The sequence below is a fragment of the Saccostrea echinata genome, unplaced genomic scaffold (genome assembly GCF_033153115.1).
Source record: "Saccostrea echinata isolate AGI-Se365-2 ecotype Australia unplaced genomic scaffold, CSIRO_AGI_Sech_v1 ptg000037l, whole genome shotgun sequence".
In the NCBI taxonomy this organism is placed as follows: Eukaryota; Metazoa; Mollusca; class Bivalvia; order Ostreida; family Ostreidae; genus Saccostrea; species Saccostrea echinata.
This window is the reverse complement of record NW_026889786.1, coordinates 160,575-175,467: the sequence shown is the minus strand read 5'-3', so window position 1 is coordinate 175,467 and position 14,893 is coordinate 160,575. Positions and strand designations below refer to the sequence as shown.

At 31.8% G+C, this 14,893-nt stretch overlaps 2 protein-coding genes across 3 annotated transcripts; both read left to right on the top strand.

Moving 5' to 3' along the window:
- The first annotated feature begins 176 nt into the window (after positions 1-176).
- LOC133200110 (uncharacterized) lies at positions 177-5,764 on the top strand. Its single transcript, XM_061335845.1, has 4 exons — positions 177-271; positions 2,455-2,562; positions 3,982-4,031; positions 4,286-5,764. Exons 1-4 carry the CDS (start codon positions 250-252, stop codon positions 5,189-5,191), a joined length of 1,086 nt encoding a protein of 361 aa, XP_061191829.1. The 5' UTR covers positions 177-249; the 3' UTR covers positions 5,192-5,764.
- Positions 5,765-10,082: 4,318 nt separating this feature from the next.
- LOC133200224 (ketimine reductase mu-crystallin-like) lies at positions 10,083-14,594 on the top strand. Of its 2 annotated transcripts, none has more exons than XM_061336038.1 (8): positions 10,083-10,253; positions 11,113-11,257; positions 11,710-11,772; positions 12,063-12,164; positions 13,098-13,275; positions 13,623-13,744; positions 13,981-14,065; positions 14,207-14,594. In XM_061336038.1, exons 1-8 carry the CDS (start codon positions 10,102-10,104, stop codon positions 14,266-14,268), a joined length of 909 nt encoding a protein of 302 aa, XP_061192022.1. In that variant the 5' UTR covers positions 10,083-10,101; the 3' UTR covers positions 14,269-14,594. The 2 variants fall into 2 exon arrangements, with proteins under 2 accessions (XP_061192022.1, XP_061192023.1); XM_061336039.1 differs by having other exon boundaries at positions 13,623-13,748; positions 13,985-14,065.
- The last annotated feature ends 299 nt before the right edge of the window (positions 14,595-14,893 follow it).

Sequence of the window (14,893 nt, the reverse complement as noted above, 5' to 3'; positions counted from 1 at the left end):
TCTATAAAACATAATTAAAATTTTCATTTCATTTCCGTTCGATTTCCATTTGGGTCCATTTCATTTCCATTTGGGTCCATTTGGGTAACTCGACGTACCTTCTAAAGTCAAAATGAGAACGGATCATATTTCCGGATAGTGTCTGTTCGACGGTTTGATGACTGCTCAGGTTGTTGATGGACAGTTATCAAAATTTCTATGGATTTCTGTTCAGGAAATTGAATGATAAACCATTCACCTTGGTGAAATATGGCATGTGATAAATTGAAAGGTTTGTGCAAAACGAGTATAGTTCGAAATGTTGAAAATTTTGCAATGATGCTTCGTGTGCTCCGAATTTTCTCTAAGCAACTGTGTTATGTATAAAAAAAGAAAAGAAAAAATACAAGTCCTAATAAGTGTTGAAATTTAAGGTGCTAAATAAATGTATGAAAGTAAACCGATAAATTAAAAGACGGGAGATTGAAAGAGGAGGAGACCTCCATCAAGGTACCCCACCCACCCCGGGGGCAGAGCAAGGATTTTGCTCAGACTAAAGGGGCGTAATGAGTGCCGAAGAACAGGATACTTTCTTTTTTTTTAAGAAGCAAAATGTGCACTCTCAGCACAAAATAAGAGAAAATAGAATATTTAAATGACAATGAAGTCATCTCTTTGCAAATTGGTATGGCTTTTAGAGAAATCAGTGCCCAAATGTTCAAAATTGTTCTGAAATATAAGAACATAACCTATTTTTTTCATTCAATCAGCAATCATTAAATATTCTTGTAAATGATTCACTTACTCATTAAAATTTTCTATGTCCACAGTCACAAACAATTCAGAATAAACAGCTTTGAGAGACAAAAACATAGAGAAAACATTTAATACATTAAAAGTAGTAGAAATTTGGATCAGCCAGTGAAAAAGTCTGTTCTAAGTAACTGTAAATCAGATCATATGAAGTTAATTTTTAGAGATTAACAAGGTTGGATTCTGATATTTAAAGTCTCTAACTTTTTTGGTCAAGTATATTTTTAGTTTCTATACACGTAGCTAAATTAAAAATCAAAACAAAAAATGGGGGTCAATACGCTTCTTTTGGCGCTACAGTACATTTAATATGACCTTTTTGCACTGAAATTTGTGTCTTAATCAAAAATCACATCTTCGACGTTTTCCCTCCAATGTTTTTATCCAAATAAATCATGGGACAAATTAAACTATTAGTTTATTTAAAAAAAGACACTTCAAAATTGTGACTAAAAAAAAGTTTCAAATTGCTTCGCATAATCAATTATTTCATCTTTCTGCACTCAAAAAATGTGATTTTTCTGGCATTAAAAATTTAACAAGCAAGAAAATTATTTTAAAGTCTTAAACTTTTTCTGAATTTAGGCAGATTGATCAAAGTTATCTTATATATTCAGAAAATAAAAACAAAAGTGGGGGTCTATGATGTAAATTTTTAGATATTACTGAAAAAGTGTTAATTTTATGTTAAAATTGGCTAAATTTTTTCCTGGAGTTTCAGAATATATTTACTATATTTGTCACAATATAATGAAAGAATTCATAAGAAATAATTTAATAGATATTTCAGAACCAGCATAAAACATTTCACTGCAAAAAACAGCTATGTGTGCAACCAGCGTGGAAAAATAGGAATCTAAATTTAACAGTACTGTATATAGTTCAAAAGGGGACAAAATGATCATTTTCTCCTAAAAAAAACCTTCCGCTACAAAATATAGTTCCTGGCTTAATCCTCTTTGAATGGAATTTAATCGCGGTTTTTTCCTTGGATATAGTTTAATTTGCATTGTAGAATTCAGATTTAATGTTTGAACTTAAAAATGATGCAGAATTTTATAAATAAAGGTCCAGACCAAAATCTGCTCAAAAGCTCAGGATCGAACCTCCTTAAGAAGGATTTGATCGCTTTGCTCCCTCTGTTCCTTCTTTTAAAATCATTAAATTTTATGATCTATCTATTAGTAAAATTTTATAAATCACTGACAACATGAGTTTGTTTTTAAGCAACCCTAAAGCCCATTTTTCAAAAACTGAATTATGACTAAGACCAAATCCTCCTTTTAAATACCATCATTCTTCTTGTTGATTAACTTGTGATTAAAGAAATTTAATCATATTACTTTATAAGCCTGTTTATCGAAGGGTTATTAAGTAGGCATACTGTAAGAGCCAACAAAGGATTTTGCAGGTCTTAGTTGTAAGCTCTTTTGTCAAACTGGTCTCATCCAACTCACCCCTGGGCCAATAAAAAATCCTCTTGATGAAGTCACAGAAGCGTAAAAATGAGACAAGATTGAGACAAGATGAGGTTGGGACAAACTGTAAACCCACATAATTATACAAAATCTAGCATGGATTTAAAAAAAAAAATGTATATTATTGTTCAAATTTTATCATAGTTATTGTTAATACTAATAATATTTTATCTTATATTGACAGAAAACTATGATAAAGCTCAGCGAATATACAGGTACTTCTTCAGCGAAGAGAGAAATATCTATCCATTCTACATTCCTGCACTTATATATATATTTTTTCTTCTGCTACGTAAGTATGAAGTCAGGAGATATAAATGTAGTTTATGTAACATTAAGAAGAAATGAAGGAGTAGATTTGGACATACTCAACATAGTTTTGAACTTAATATTTCTTATTCCTTGTAATTGAAGAATTTAGAAGTATCAGCTAAAAATATATGTTTGGTATTTTTTGTAACCCCTGGTAATGCATGCTGATTTTTATTTCCCTCGCATGAATATGGCCAGGGCATATAGTGTTTGTCATGTCAATCTTCCGTCCTTCAATTGCACTTTGCATTTAGCTCAGTTCAAAGCTCAGTTTCAAAGAAACTATCCAAGATATTTTCATCAAACTTCATATGCTGATAGATATTGATGAGAGCTATGCAAGTGCATCAACATTTGTTGACCTTGACCTTTCCTTTGACCTTGACCTCACTTTTCTTAAATTAGTGTTTAGCTCAGTTTTAAAGAAACCATTCATGATATTTTCATCAAACTTCATATGATGATAGATATTGATGAGAGCTATACAACTGCATCAGCATTTTTTGACCTTGACCTTTCCTTTGACCTTAACTTCATTTATTTTAAATTAGTGTTTAGATCAGTTTAAAGATGTTTAAATAAACATTCAAAATATTTTTATCAAACTTAATATGCTTATACGTATTTGTAAGAACTATTCAACTGCATTAAAAATGTTTGACCTTGAACTTTCCTGTGACCTTGACCTCACTTTTCTTAAATTTGCATTTGCTTAGATCTAAAGAAACTATTTAAGATATATTTATGTAAGCTTATGCACATACACAAAATTTGGTGAGAATTTATCATCTATATCCAACTTTTTAGATTTCAATTTTAAAAGAAACTATTCAAGATATTCTTATCAATTTTCATTCACTAATACAAATTTTCATATTGCATTACTAATATACCCTCGGCTGGGCATTTATGTCCTATGGACATATTTCTAGGTTTTTTTTTTCTGTCTAAGAACATCTAAATGTACTATTATTTTAAATGAAGAATTTCTTGAAAAAAATATACAAATGGGTGAGGTATGAAGAGAAACAATCAACATAATTGATTTATAATCATGGCAACTTGAAGATTTGCTAGAATTACAATCAATGTGCAGAATAATGCATTGGATACAAATGAGTTACTGAAATTTGATGAATGAAATAAAAATACTACTTTATCGATCTGTTTTGTTTTTTCATATTATTGACTGTGTTTTGGGGCAACATTGATTATGTTACCCCCTTAGGACAAAAATATTGCCCTCCACTCCACTTTGGGCAATATATATATCATCCCTTGGGGGCTAACATAATCAATGTTGCCCTCAACCTTAGTCAGTATTTGTATATTGCATTCTTTACAAAGAAATACAATAGAAATTGGGAAAAAAGTTAATTGACTGAACTTGATATTTCAGATGCATTATGGGATAACATTCCAGATTACTGGAATAGTGTGTACAAGCAAGTAAGTATCTGTAAATGATTTGCACTTCCCTGTATTTTCCTCCTGATTATTCACATACATAAATGTTCCATGATTGAAAATCTGCTTCAAACACATGGGTTTAATTTTGACATAGGTGCATGAATATTTTGAAAAAGTAAAATTTCTTTAAACTATTGTCACTATTATTTACTTAAACCTAATTCTTTATAGTTAGATAGTCAGATGTGGTCTTTTATTTCTGAGATTCATTTCAGTGATGTACAATTTTTCAGCCATCCTTTCCAGAGGTACCACCACCAATGTTAGAATACTCCAGTGCTCAATACCCTAATGATATCACAGTTGTGACAGCTTATTTTAACCTAGGAGATTTTCAGAAGGGTCCTATTAATATCTTTACACGAGACATGTATAAGCACTGGATGTCTGCCTATTCTAAACTGAACAACAGTGTCATTGCATTCACTGATTCTGAGGATATAGCCAAACTTTTCAGAGAGGAAAGGACTAAACATTTTGCGGAAACATTAACCCAAGTCCATGTTGTGAAACGAGATGACTTTTGGGCATTTAAACTTGCTCCTAAAATCAAAGATATATACTCAGAGCCAGATTATCCAAAATTTCCGCCAAACACTGTGAACGAGTATTACTCTTGTGCAATGCATATAAAGTATGAACTTCTAGAAATTGTGATAAAGAGAAAGCTCCACAAGACCAGATACTTATCATGGGTTGATATAGGTTACTTTCGGGAGAAAATGAATAAGATTTACAAACTTGAGCCCCCAGATAATTTGAAGGAGGGCCATATTGCATATACTCAGATTCGTCCATTTTATGAGTATATGCAGCCAGAAGATGTAATCAAGACTAATGCTGTGTGGATAGCTGGAGGATTTATCTTGGGAAAACCAGAGTACCTCATGATTATGATTGAAGATTACAAAAAAGCTGTGGAGGACTTGATTTCTAAACGCTTGATGGACACCGATCAACAAGTCCTATATATTCTGTATTCTCAATACTCAGATGTCAAACCTAGGGTTCCAGTTCAAACAATTTACCACCTGTGCAGGTGTAACTGGTTTTTCCTTGGTGAGCTCTGTCGTGATACATATGACAGACAATTTAGACCATTTTTTCCTTTGCTTAATTTCTTATCTTACTTAGTGTAACTTCGCCTGTTTTATAAAATTTGTGTCCTCAACAACCTTGGTGCAATTCAAAGATCAGACTCTCTTTGGTTTTAATTCCTATGTATTTTTTTTAAAGTTATAACAAATGTTTTAAAAGATACCAGAATATATAACTATACATATCAGACCTGTGATCGTACTGCATACTGAGCAGACATGTTCATGCATAATATGATTCCAAGATGACCTTGTGACAGGGAATTTACCCTCCTTTGTTGTACATGTTTTCTGAAGCTAAGGTTGAACTTTTATTTTAATATATTTTAAAATGGATGAATTAGTCAGATTGAAATTTGAATTTTTATTAACACTGTCACTGTAAGTGTAAAAGCAATCAAGATACTTGTTTGAGACAATCATATATTTAGAAATGATAGGGAAGAGATGATATGGAAGCCTATACAACTTCTTGTATATGTTGTTATGTGCTCATTTTGTTTTAACATTCCTTTTTATCTAATTTATTTCTTAATATCTGTAATACTAATCAGGCAATGGGTACTTCCTTATATTTTACACTTGGGTATAATTGTATAAATGTTGTGATATGTGTGTTGTAAATTCATTGCTTCACATTGAAAGCAAGTAGTTGCAGATAATGTCCTAAAATGTTTATACATTTATATGTAAAATTTGTTTACTTTTACCTTTAATATGATCTTGATCTCATTTTATCTGATTTTGTTCAGCTTAATTAAAAGATTTCAATTGAATCAATTTTTTTCATTGACCTTCCAAATGACCTTGTCCTCTCTTTTCTTTACTGTTGCTTTAAAGTAACTTTTAATCCAAAACATAAAAAGGATTTTTTTTAAAAAAACTTCACTGACATGGATAGGATTTTGGGGAAAATTTTAATCACACCAAGATTTTATTTGCTAAAGTTTTATGAATTTGACCTTGACCTTCCGTTCTTAGTTTAGGCGAAGGTGATATATTAAATCCTTGAGGGATTATTTTGTAAAGATTATTAATCAGTTTTATCAGGGGATAGGAAAATTTTACAGTTCCAACATTTTGTTTTCTTGTAGATGCCCAGATTATTTTCCAAAAATTTCTCTTGTAACCCAGGACATGCATTTTCTGAGCAAAAATTTATTTAGGAACTGTCTTATTTTGTTTTATTGCACTATTTACCTGTACAACACCTGTACAAAGTGTTCAATATATTGTCATACCAGTTCTAGACTAGTCCCATATTATAAATATTTTAATGTTAGACTTCAATCAATTTTCCTGAGTTCAATTTTCTCTGTACTGAGGAGAGACTGTGATGTGTTAGGTGAGGAGAATTATGCATCCACTTGACTTTGTGCTTTGGCATAATGACCTTAATTCCCATGTGCAGTCACATGTTCTAAAGTCATAATTATTGTTCATGAGTCAGATACCTTTTATAAACAATGATCTGTATTCAGTGTACGTTTTTGACTGTAAAGGTATATTTAAGGTCAAGATCTAGTAAATGAAAGGTGCCTACAGATTTCTCAAATTTGAGAAATAAAGTCCTTTAATGGTGCTTTATAACTTTAGCTTGGTCAAATAAGGTGTTTTGGGGCATAATTTGTAGATGAACAAGACGAAAAATCATATTTTAAACTGTCATTTTCGATGGAAAATTAAGAAAACTAGTCATGAATACGGGAGTTTTTTCCAAATCAGACAAAGGAAATGTATCCAGATTGCCTACAGTCTCTCAGAAAACGATAATTTGTCTGTTCTTGGCCTCTTCTTTAAAATAATATAAAATTGAATATAGGTATCGGGATTACTTTTCACATGATTTCAAATTGAATTCCATGAAAGTACTTTATTTTCTACAAAATTCTACTAGAGCCGTAAAGTACGGGAAAAAGAAAGTTAAAATTGATTATGACGTCATAATGGATCTAGCACCAAAAAGTTAGTCTGAAGTCATTTACTAGATCTTGACCTTAAGTCTTGTATGTATGAAGCATTATTTTGTGTTTTCAAAATTTTCTTTTTTGACCCTGATGAAGTATTACTACATACCATTTGAAAAGACTTTTGTTTTTTGAAAATAGAAATTATTTGACTATATTTATAGATTTATTCACAAAATGTAACACAAATTTGATAAATGCACATGATTTTTTGGAGAGGGAGGAACCACTAGCACTAGCTTTTCAATTTTTAGGTCAACATAATCCAATGGCTCCAGTATGAGCTTTTCTGATTAAAGAGGGTCTGGCGATCGTCTATCTTCCATAAAGTATCTATATAAAACTTGTCACATTTTCAATCTCTTCCAGAACCACCAAATCAGTTTCAAGTTTGTTTAATTCATGATCCTAGGATTGGGCTCCAAAAGGGTATCAAAGTTTAATTTTGGTATGTACATATATATTTTGTATACTTTGTATGTTTAAAACTTCTCAAATCTCGACATCAGGGCAGCAAGTAGTCATATTGATGCAAGCATCCACATGTAGTATATATTCAGGTTCTTTCATATCATGACCCCGTTGGGCCCGTAGCAACGGTTTCAAAAGTTGGGGGCCAACTTCCCCAAATTATCTGACAAGCAAAAAAAAAAAAAAAAAAAAAAAATGCTAATTTACTGTCCAAATCCTGGAATTTGCCAGTACCTTACAACATCAAAAAGTGGGGGAACCAACATCTAAAGGAAAATTTACCATAGCAAAATACTATACTCAGAAAAAGGTGCCCGGCCCATGGCTAGTGAGGGGCCACAACTGAGAGTCAATCTTTATAAAAATAATATATCTTAGTATGAAAAATTCCTGTTAAAAAAAAACCCTGTTAAAGGCTTCTAAAAAAAGGCAGGGTAATAATATAGTCAAAAAGTGTTAGGCAGCTATATGTTTTGTATATGCACATATTCAAATTATGGACACTGGGCCAAGGACTGAGCAGAAAAATATATTGCAAATTTCTAATATATAAATCGCAAATATATTCATGGCCATAATGATTAAGTTGCCATTAAGACAAAGTGCACTGTTAATGGAAATTGATGAAATTTTGGACTTTAATTTCAAGATAAAAATGAGGGATTTTGTTTATCAATATGTAAATATTTGTAAGGAAGGAAATGGTGACTCGGGTGAGCATTGTAGGTCATGGTGGTGGATGAGTTCAATTATTAATAATCCTAAATAAAAACACTGATTCTGAATTGGAATTTGCTGTAAATGAAGAGTGTCAAAATAAAGATACCTATCCAAGTTTTACCTTGCTAAAAAACTGGTTTTGACTGTTTCATTTCATAGCAGATGTCCATGATTTGGGCATGTTATTAAAGGAGGTGCATGTATATATCTCTTAAATGGGTATAGACGCAGATTTGAAGAGTACATGTGTAAATCCTTCAACATTTTTGGTATAATTTCATGTTATATTTACCTCTTAAATTTCGTCAGAAAAAAATCCACGTTTAAAAATATTTACTTAAAGCACAGGGACATCTTATCCACTGTTCTCTATTGCATAATCTTTATAATATGTGTGGTAGAGAACAGAGTGGATAAGACAATTATAATTTTTCGACATTTGATTGTAGATTTTCAGCATGTAAAAATGAAATGAAGTCACAATCTGTTTATAAACAGTGTGGAGTTTCCCGAAAGTGACGGAGTTAGGGTAGTGACAAATACAGTCAAGTTCAAGAATGCCTAAAAAATAAACAACAATCACACTTGATCTATTGTATCTATCACAATGTATGTGAAATCAGCACTTTTCCTTTATGGGCTATTCCATTGACACCTCCGACATGTGCCTCAATATGCTCATTTTTACATGTTAGTCATATTTATGAAGGTCTTTGCCAAAGGATTTATATGACATACCACATTGAATACAGCTAAAAAAAAATTATTTTTTGTCTCAATTTGATCTTATACGCTACAAGTTGGAGATCACGTATTGTGATTACATATAAAATACGTTATATTAAAGTTATTTTTTCTGTTGTTGATACTTTTCCTAAAATACAATATATAAAAATACTATTTTAAATCTTCAAAAGTAATTTTCTATGTTTACAAGTTTAAGATAAAGGGAGAAAAAACTAAACTGGAATTTTGAGGGGTTTTTTTGAAAAGGGGGGTTAAATTATTTATTTCATGCCTCTTTTAAATACTTCCACATCCTAAAGCCTGATTGTGACCTTTGGGTCAAGGTCAAGGTCATGTTAAACTTCATGACTTCTTAATACTTATAAGACTCACGGTAAAACTCTCAAGAAAGTTTCTCCGAAATCGATACTACATTTGTACGAAATTTGATGTCAATCCGAGGTCTGGTTTGAATTTTAGAGAAATATTCCAGGTTGCTGTTGATGTGACATATTGTAGAGGGCCCTGGTGACAGAGTTAGGGTTGGACGTAATGTACACAGATGTGATACATGTTCTATTTATAGTAGTTTTGTATAAGCCCAATAACTGACTTTTTTAAATAAAATAGTTCTGAAAACAATGTTAAAGTTCATTACTAAGTGTAGCAAACAAGAAACAAATAGAAAATAATAATTCAGAGACTAACCTGGAGTGTTTTCCGCTTATGGTGACAGAGTTTGGATATAGTAGGGGATAATTTACGCCCACTCCATAACTCAAATGGAGAACCACTTCAAACAAAGATCATTTATGACCAGAGGGTATGTCATATCTTATTGGCCCAAGGTAATTTGGGCAAGTTCAAGGTCACTTTTAGGAAAATGTAATTGACCACTTTAAAAAAAATGGCTTGGCGTGATAGTGATACGATATTGAAAATTTCATAGTACTCAGGTCACCACCAAGGCCCGCGGGCCTCTTGCTGTCTCACCGTAGAGGATATGTCACAATCGGCGTTCCATAGATTTCACAGTGAGCTGCCCCTTTAGTTTCGTTTAATATCAAGATGGACATTAAATTTATTCCAGCGGAAGATGTTAAGAAAGTTCTACAGTATAACGATCTCATACCTCAGATGGAATCAGCGCTGAAGAAATTCTCCAGTAAATCTATCGAGCATCCCGTTAGATCGATTGTCCAAGTGAAGAAAGTAAATGGGTATATATGACTTTTAATTATTAACACGTCCATGTTAAGCAGTACCTTAAGTGTCAAATATTTGTATTTGAGGGTAACATTGAAAATTTTGAACCTGGGAAAAACTTCAACCGAACGTCTGAAAAAAACTACGGTAAACCGTACGCGGTACATTTCACGCACGAAATCGCCAATTTGTCAAGTAATATTCCTTGTTGCTAGATAATATCACCCTGGGGGCGTGGTTTCTGCTCTCATAGGGTAATATTATATTTTTTATATGTCTCTTGACCAATCAGATTCGACTATTTTTGCATGAAAATATTAATAAGAAATTACTGGCATAATTATTTCAGCATATGTCATACTTCAATAGAATCATGCTTAAAAAAATTATTCATATGATGTTAATGTTATAGTTGATAATTCACTGTAAACTCAAATTGGAGGCCTTATGGTCAAGGTATTTTTGCCCCCCCCCCCCCTTTCCCACCTTCTCTTGAAAAGCTTTCTTGTTCATATACTGCAATTGCAATACTCCTTTTTCTTAAGCGAGATTAAACTCCACAAAATAAAGTTTTGAAGGATCTACAAAAATATATTTCCTGTAAAAACTGAGTACTTGCCATACTAATTGGCAATGTATTAATTAACATTTAAAGAACATAAACATGGATACTTGTCAAAGATAATTAGCATTATAAGATAAATGTCCAGTAATTTGTGCTCATGAATTTTAGGTATAATACTGTTTTTAGGTAAATTAAAATGGTATTTGATTTAATGAAATATTTATGCAATTATTTACAAAATTATAGCAATGTTACTTTAAAAATCATGCAATGACAATATAATAATGATTCTTGAGATAACTTTGTAGGTTTTTGGGAGTGATGCCAGCTTATAGTCCAGAGGATGAGGCATTGGCTGTTAAGTTGGTCACTTTTTTCCCACAGAACACTGGAGTACCAACTCATAATGCCATTATACCTGTGTTCAATGCACAGACAGGAATTCCAGAAATAGTTAAGTGATAATATAGCAGATACTGGTCGCTTCACCTACTGTATATGTAAATGTGGCACCAGTGTGAGGATGTAACAATTATACACAAAATAACTATTCAGTATACATTCCTTAATGAATGTATTGTAAATCTTACTGAATCACATTGGAATCATTGAAATAACCCATATAAGCATAAAGTCTGTAATATAAATTAGGATAATTAAAATGTTTAGAAATATGCACTGCCCCAGTATGAGAGTTTAACATTTAGATCAGGAGAGTATTCTTTAGTAATGAATCCATTTTCCCCAAGTGAAATGTGTGATTATTTTGTTTAATTAATTTTTATTAAAATTTATTACTATGTTAAGGATTTTTGACTTTATTTTGGAAGCAGTGGGAAAGAGATCTGTATTATTATTTTTTCATCTTTGCAAATTTTAACTATTGCAAAAAATTTCTATGTTAGTTAATGGATGGAGAAGTGATTACCACAATGAGAACGGCTGCTGTTTCTGCAATAGCTACAAAGGTAATTTATGCTATTTTGCTCTGTAAAAGTTTGATACACAACCATCATTTAATGAAGCTGTAAATGCTTGTCTCTCTGTGGTAGCATTCTAACACAATATGGAGAGATAGTCCTGAAGATCTGTTCAGCTTCTCTTGGAGTGGTACATGTATATTACATAAAATTTTACTTTCTTGCTTCAACATGACTATATTGAAGGTACAGACTAGTAGAGCTACAGTTTCTTCAGAGATGTCTGGTTTTTGTCACAATTCTCTTGAGTTATTTCTGTCTGACTTGTTTAATTACAGCACCTTTGTGCACCAAATCCCCAGGTTCTTGCTGTTTTAGGATCTGGAGTTCAGGCTCGCTCTCACATTCAGGCTCTGTCATCCATTATGTCATTCCAAAAGGTTGGTAAACTTTAAAATTAGTTTCAAAAAGAAGTACAGTAAAACTTGTCCTATCTAGATATTGTGTTTTCCAAAATCTTGCCCATTATGATGAAAACTTTAAGTCCCTTTCAATAACTTTTCATTCTTTAAATGTTAATTTTGTCTTATCAAGCTTATTGTCTAATTGTATAATCCAAAAAATTTCTCAAGAGCCAGTGGTGTTCAGATTAGGCAAGATATACTGTTTATTTACTGTAAGTGGGGTATACATGTAGGTTGTTTGGGATACTACTGTGGAATCATCATTGTTCGTGGGGGATCAATGTTCGTGGATTTCGTGGGTCACCCTTACCCACGAATTTACATCCCCACGAACAATTCTTTTATCAATGTATTGATTAATTAAATCTACCAAAAAACGAGCTGCCCACGAAATTACATCCACACAAACCAATAAAATTTTGCTTGCACACGAACATTGACCCCCACGAATTTAAATGATTCCACAGTAGTTTCAGATTATCAAAAAACTTCTGCAATATTTTCACAGGATCAGTATAAAAAATAAACTAGAAAATGAGTAAAGTTTTTGACTAGAGTAATGAACCTCAGGATGGTTCCATATTGTCACTTTTATATTTATAATTTGACTTATTGTGCATTAGTTGTGTACACATTTGAGTTGATATCATTTAATAGTTTACATCTCTGTTTGTTCAAATTCTAGGAAGTAACAATTTTGTAATTGGCAATTTTATTGACCTTTAAAATGTGACCTTTTTCTCAACATTTGTATACTAAATTTTGGTATTTTCAATAAAAATAAATGAAAATTCAGCCATATTTTTTGAAGGATTTAAAACACAACTGGCAAGTGGCAAAAATATTATCTGTGAAGTTTGAGAATCGTTTGGCAAAGACTGTGATACAGTATTTTCTTTGCTTATATAGATAAATATCTGGAGTAGAACCAAAAAGAATGCAATGTCTCTAGCTGGGGAGGTGGGTGGAACAGCTTATGATACTGCAGAGGAAGCTGTCAAAGATGCAGACGTCATTGTAACAGTTACGTCATCAGCAACACCTGTATTGAAGAAGGAATGGGTAAAACCGGGTGGACATATCAATGGCAATTAAGTTTGACATTTCTCAGAGAATTTATCATGTCAATAAGAAAACCAATTGGCCAGTCAATTTGTAGAAAACCAATTGCATTTTAAGAAAGAAAGGAACTATTTAAAGACATGAATGAATTATCAGTGAATTCACTCTATATGTGTTTATTTTAGCATATTTATAAATTAACACAAACTTTGGTCAGTGACTGTTTTGTGCAATCAAAAATGAGTACTATCACCTATGTCAATATTATATCTATAAATTCAAAAATGCTACATATTTTTACAGGTACATGTTTAGTTATGCAGAGAATTCTTCAAAACTCATTATTCTAACATTCCTTTTTTAACTTTTCAGCTGTGGGTGCCTGTCGTCCGGACTGGCAGGAAATTGACCCAGATCTGGTGAGGGCCAGTGTTCTCTATGTGGACAGCCGTGATGCTGCTCTGAAGGAAAGCGGTGACGTTATTCTCTCAAAGGTCAGTTTTCAATATTTAAATTTGTCAAAAAACATTTTTTGTTTACTTCTGATTTACAGAACATTTCTTAATGGTATGGATGAGTGTGCTGTTAATAATATAATATTGCTAGAGATAATACATTCTGAATATATAGATATAGCCTAGAGAATAATGAAAAACTCATCCTGAGAAATTCTTTTTTTTTTTTTTTTTTTGAAAGTTTTATCTAGTTTGAGGGTGCTTTTTTATTTTAGGCAGAAATTTTCAGTGAGCTTGGAGAAATGCTACTGGGATTGAAAGAAGCTAAAGTTAGAGAAACAACACTGTTTAAATCCCTAGGTGTGTTGTCTTATAATCAGTTTTCTTCCAATGGACAATACATGATATTTGAAAAATACCCGCACAACAGATTACATTTCTTTAAAACAAAAAAATTTATGAATAAAAGAATGTTATACACATGTTTTGATTTTTTATTAGGACTTGCCATTGAAGATGTTATGTCTGCCAAACTGGTTCAAGATCTGCTGACAAAAAAATGAAGTGTCGAGGAAAAAAAGGACAGAAGTGAATTATAAATAGTATTTACAAAGTTTTTTTGTATATACATCTTGATCAATCAAAAATTGAATATTCCAGGCACTACTTTACTAGTTTATACGTTTATGTGTTGAATACATCATTTAATCAGTTACTGAAATATTAATGATACCCAGAAAATGTTTATGATTGTCTAAAAAAAAAAATACATATATGTTTTAAAATATGTCATATTCATTGTCCAATATTTTTACTTTGATTTACATTTTTGTGAAAGTCTTTCAATATATAATGTTCTTATAAAAATATGGGTCCCGGTGTCTCAGTATGTATGTTATTTTTTGATCACTACATTGTACTGCATTACAAGGGCTGTAACTCTGTTTTGGAAACTGTTCTGTCGAATCTGGACATTTACACACAGAATGCCTGTGGTTCGTGAATATTATACAATTATTGCATGATCGTGAGAGAAATATGAAGATTTATTCAGCCAAGAAAAATCATATGAAGCCCTCGGGGAATATGATATTTCTTGGTTGAATAAATCTTCATGTTTCCTGAACATTCATGCAATAAATTGTTTATTATACCGAAACAATTAAGTAAAAACTTTAAAAATAAATA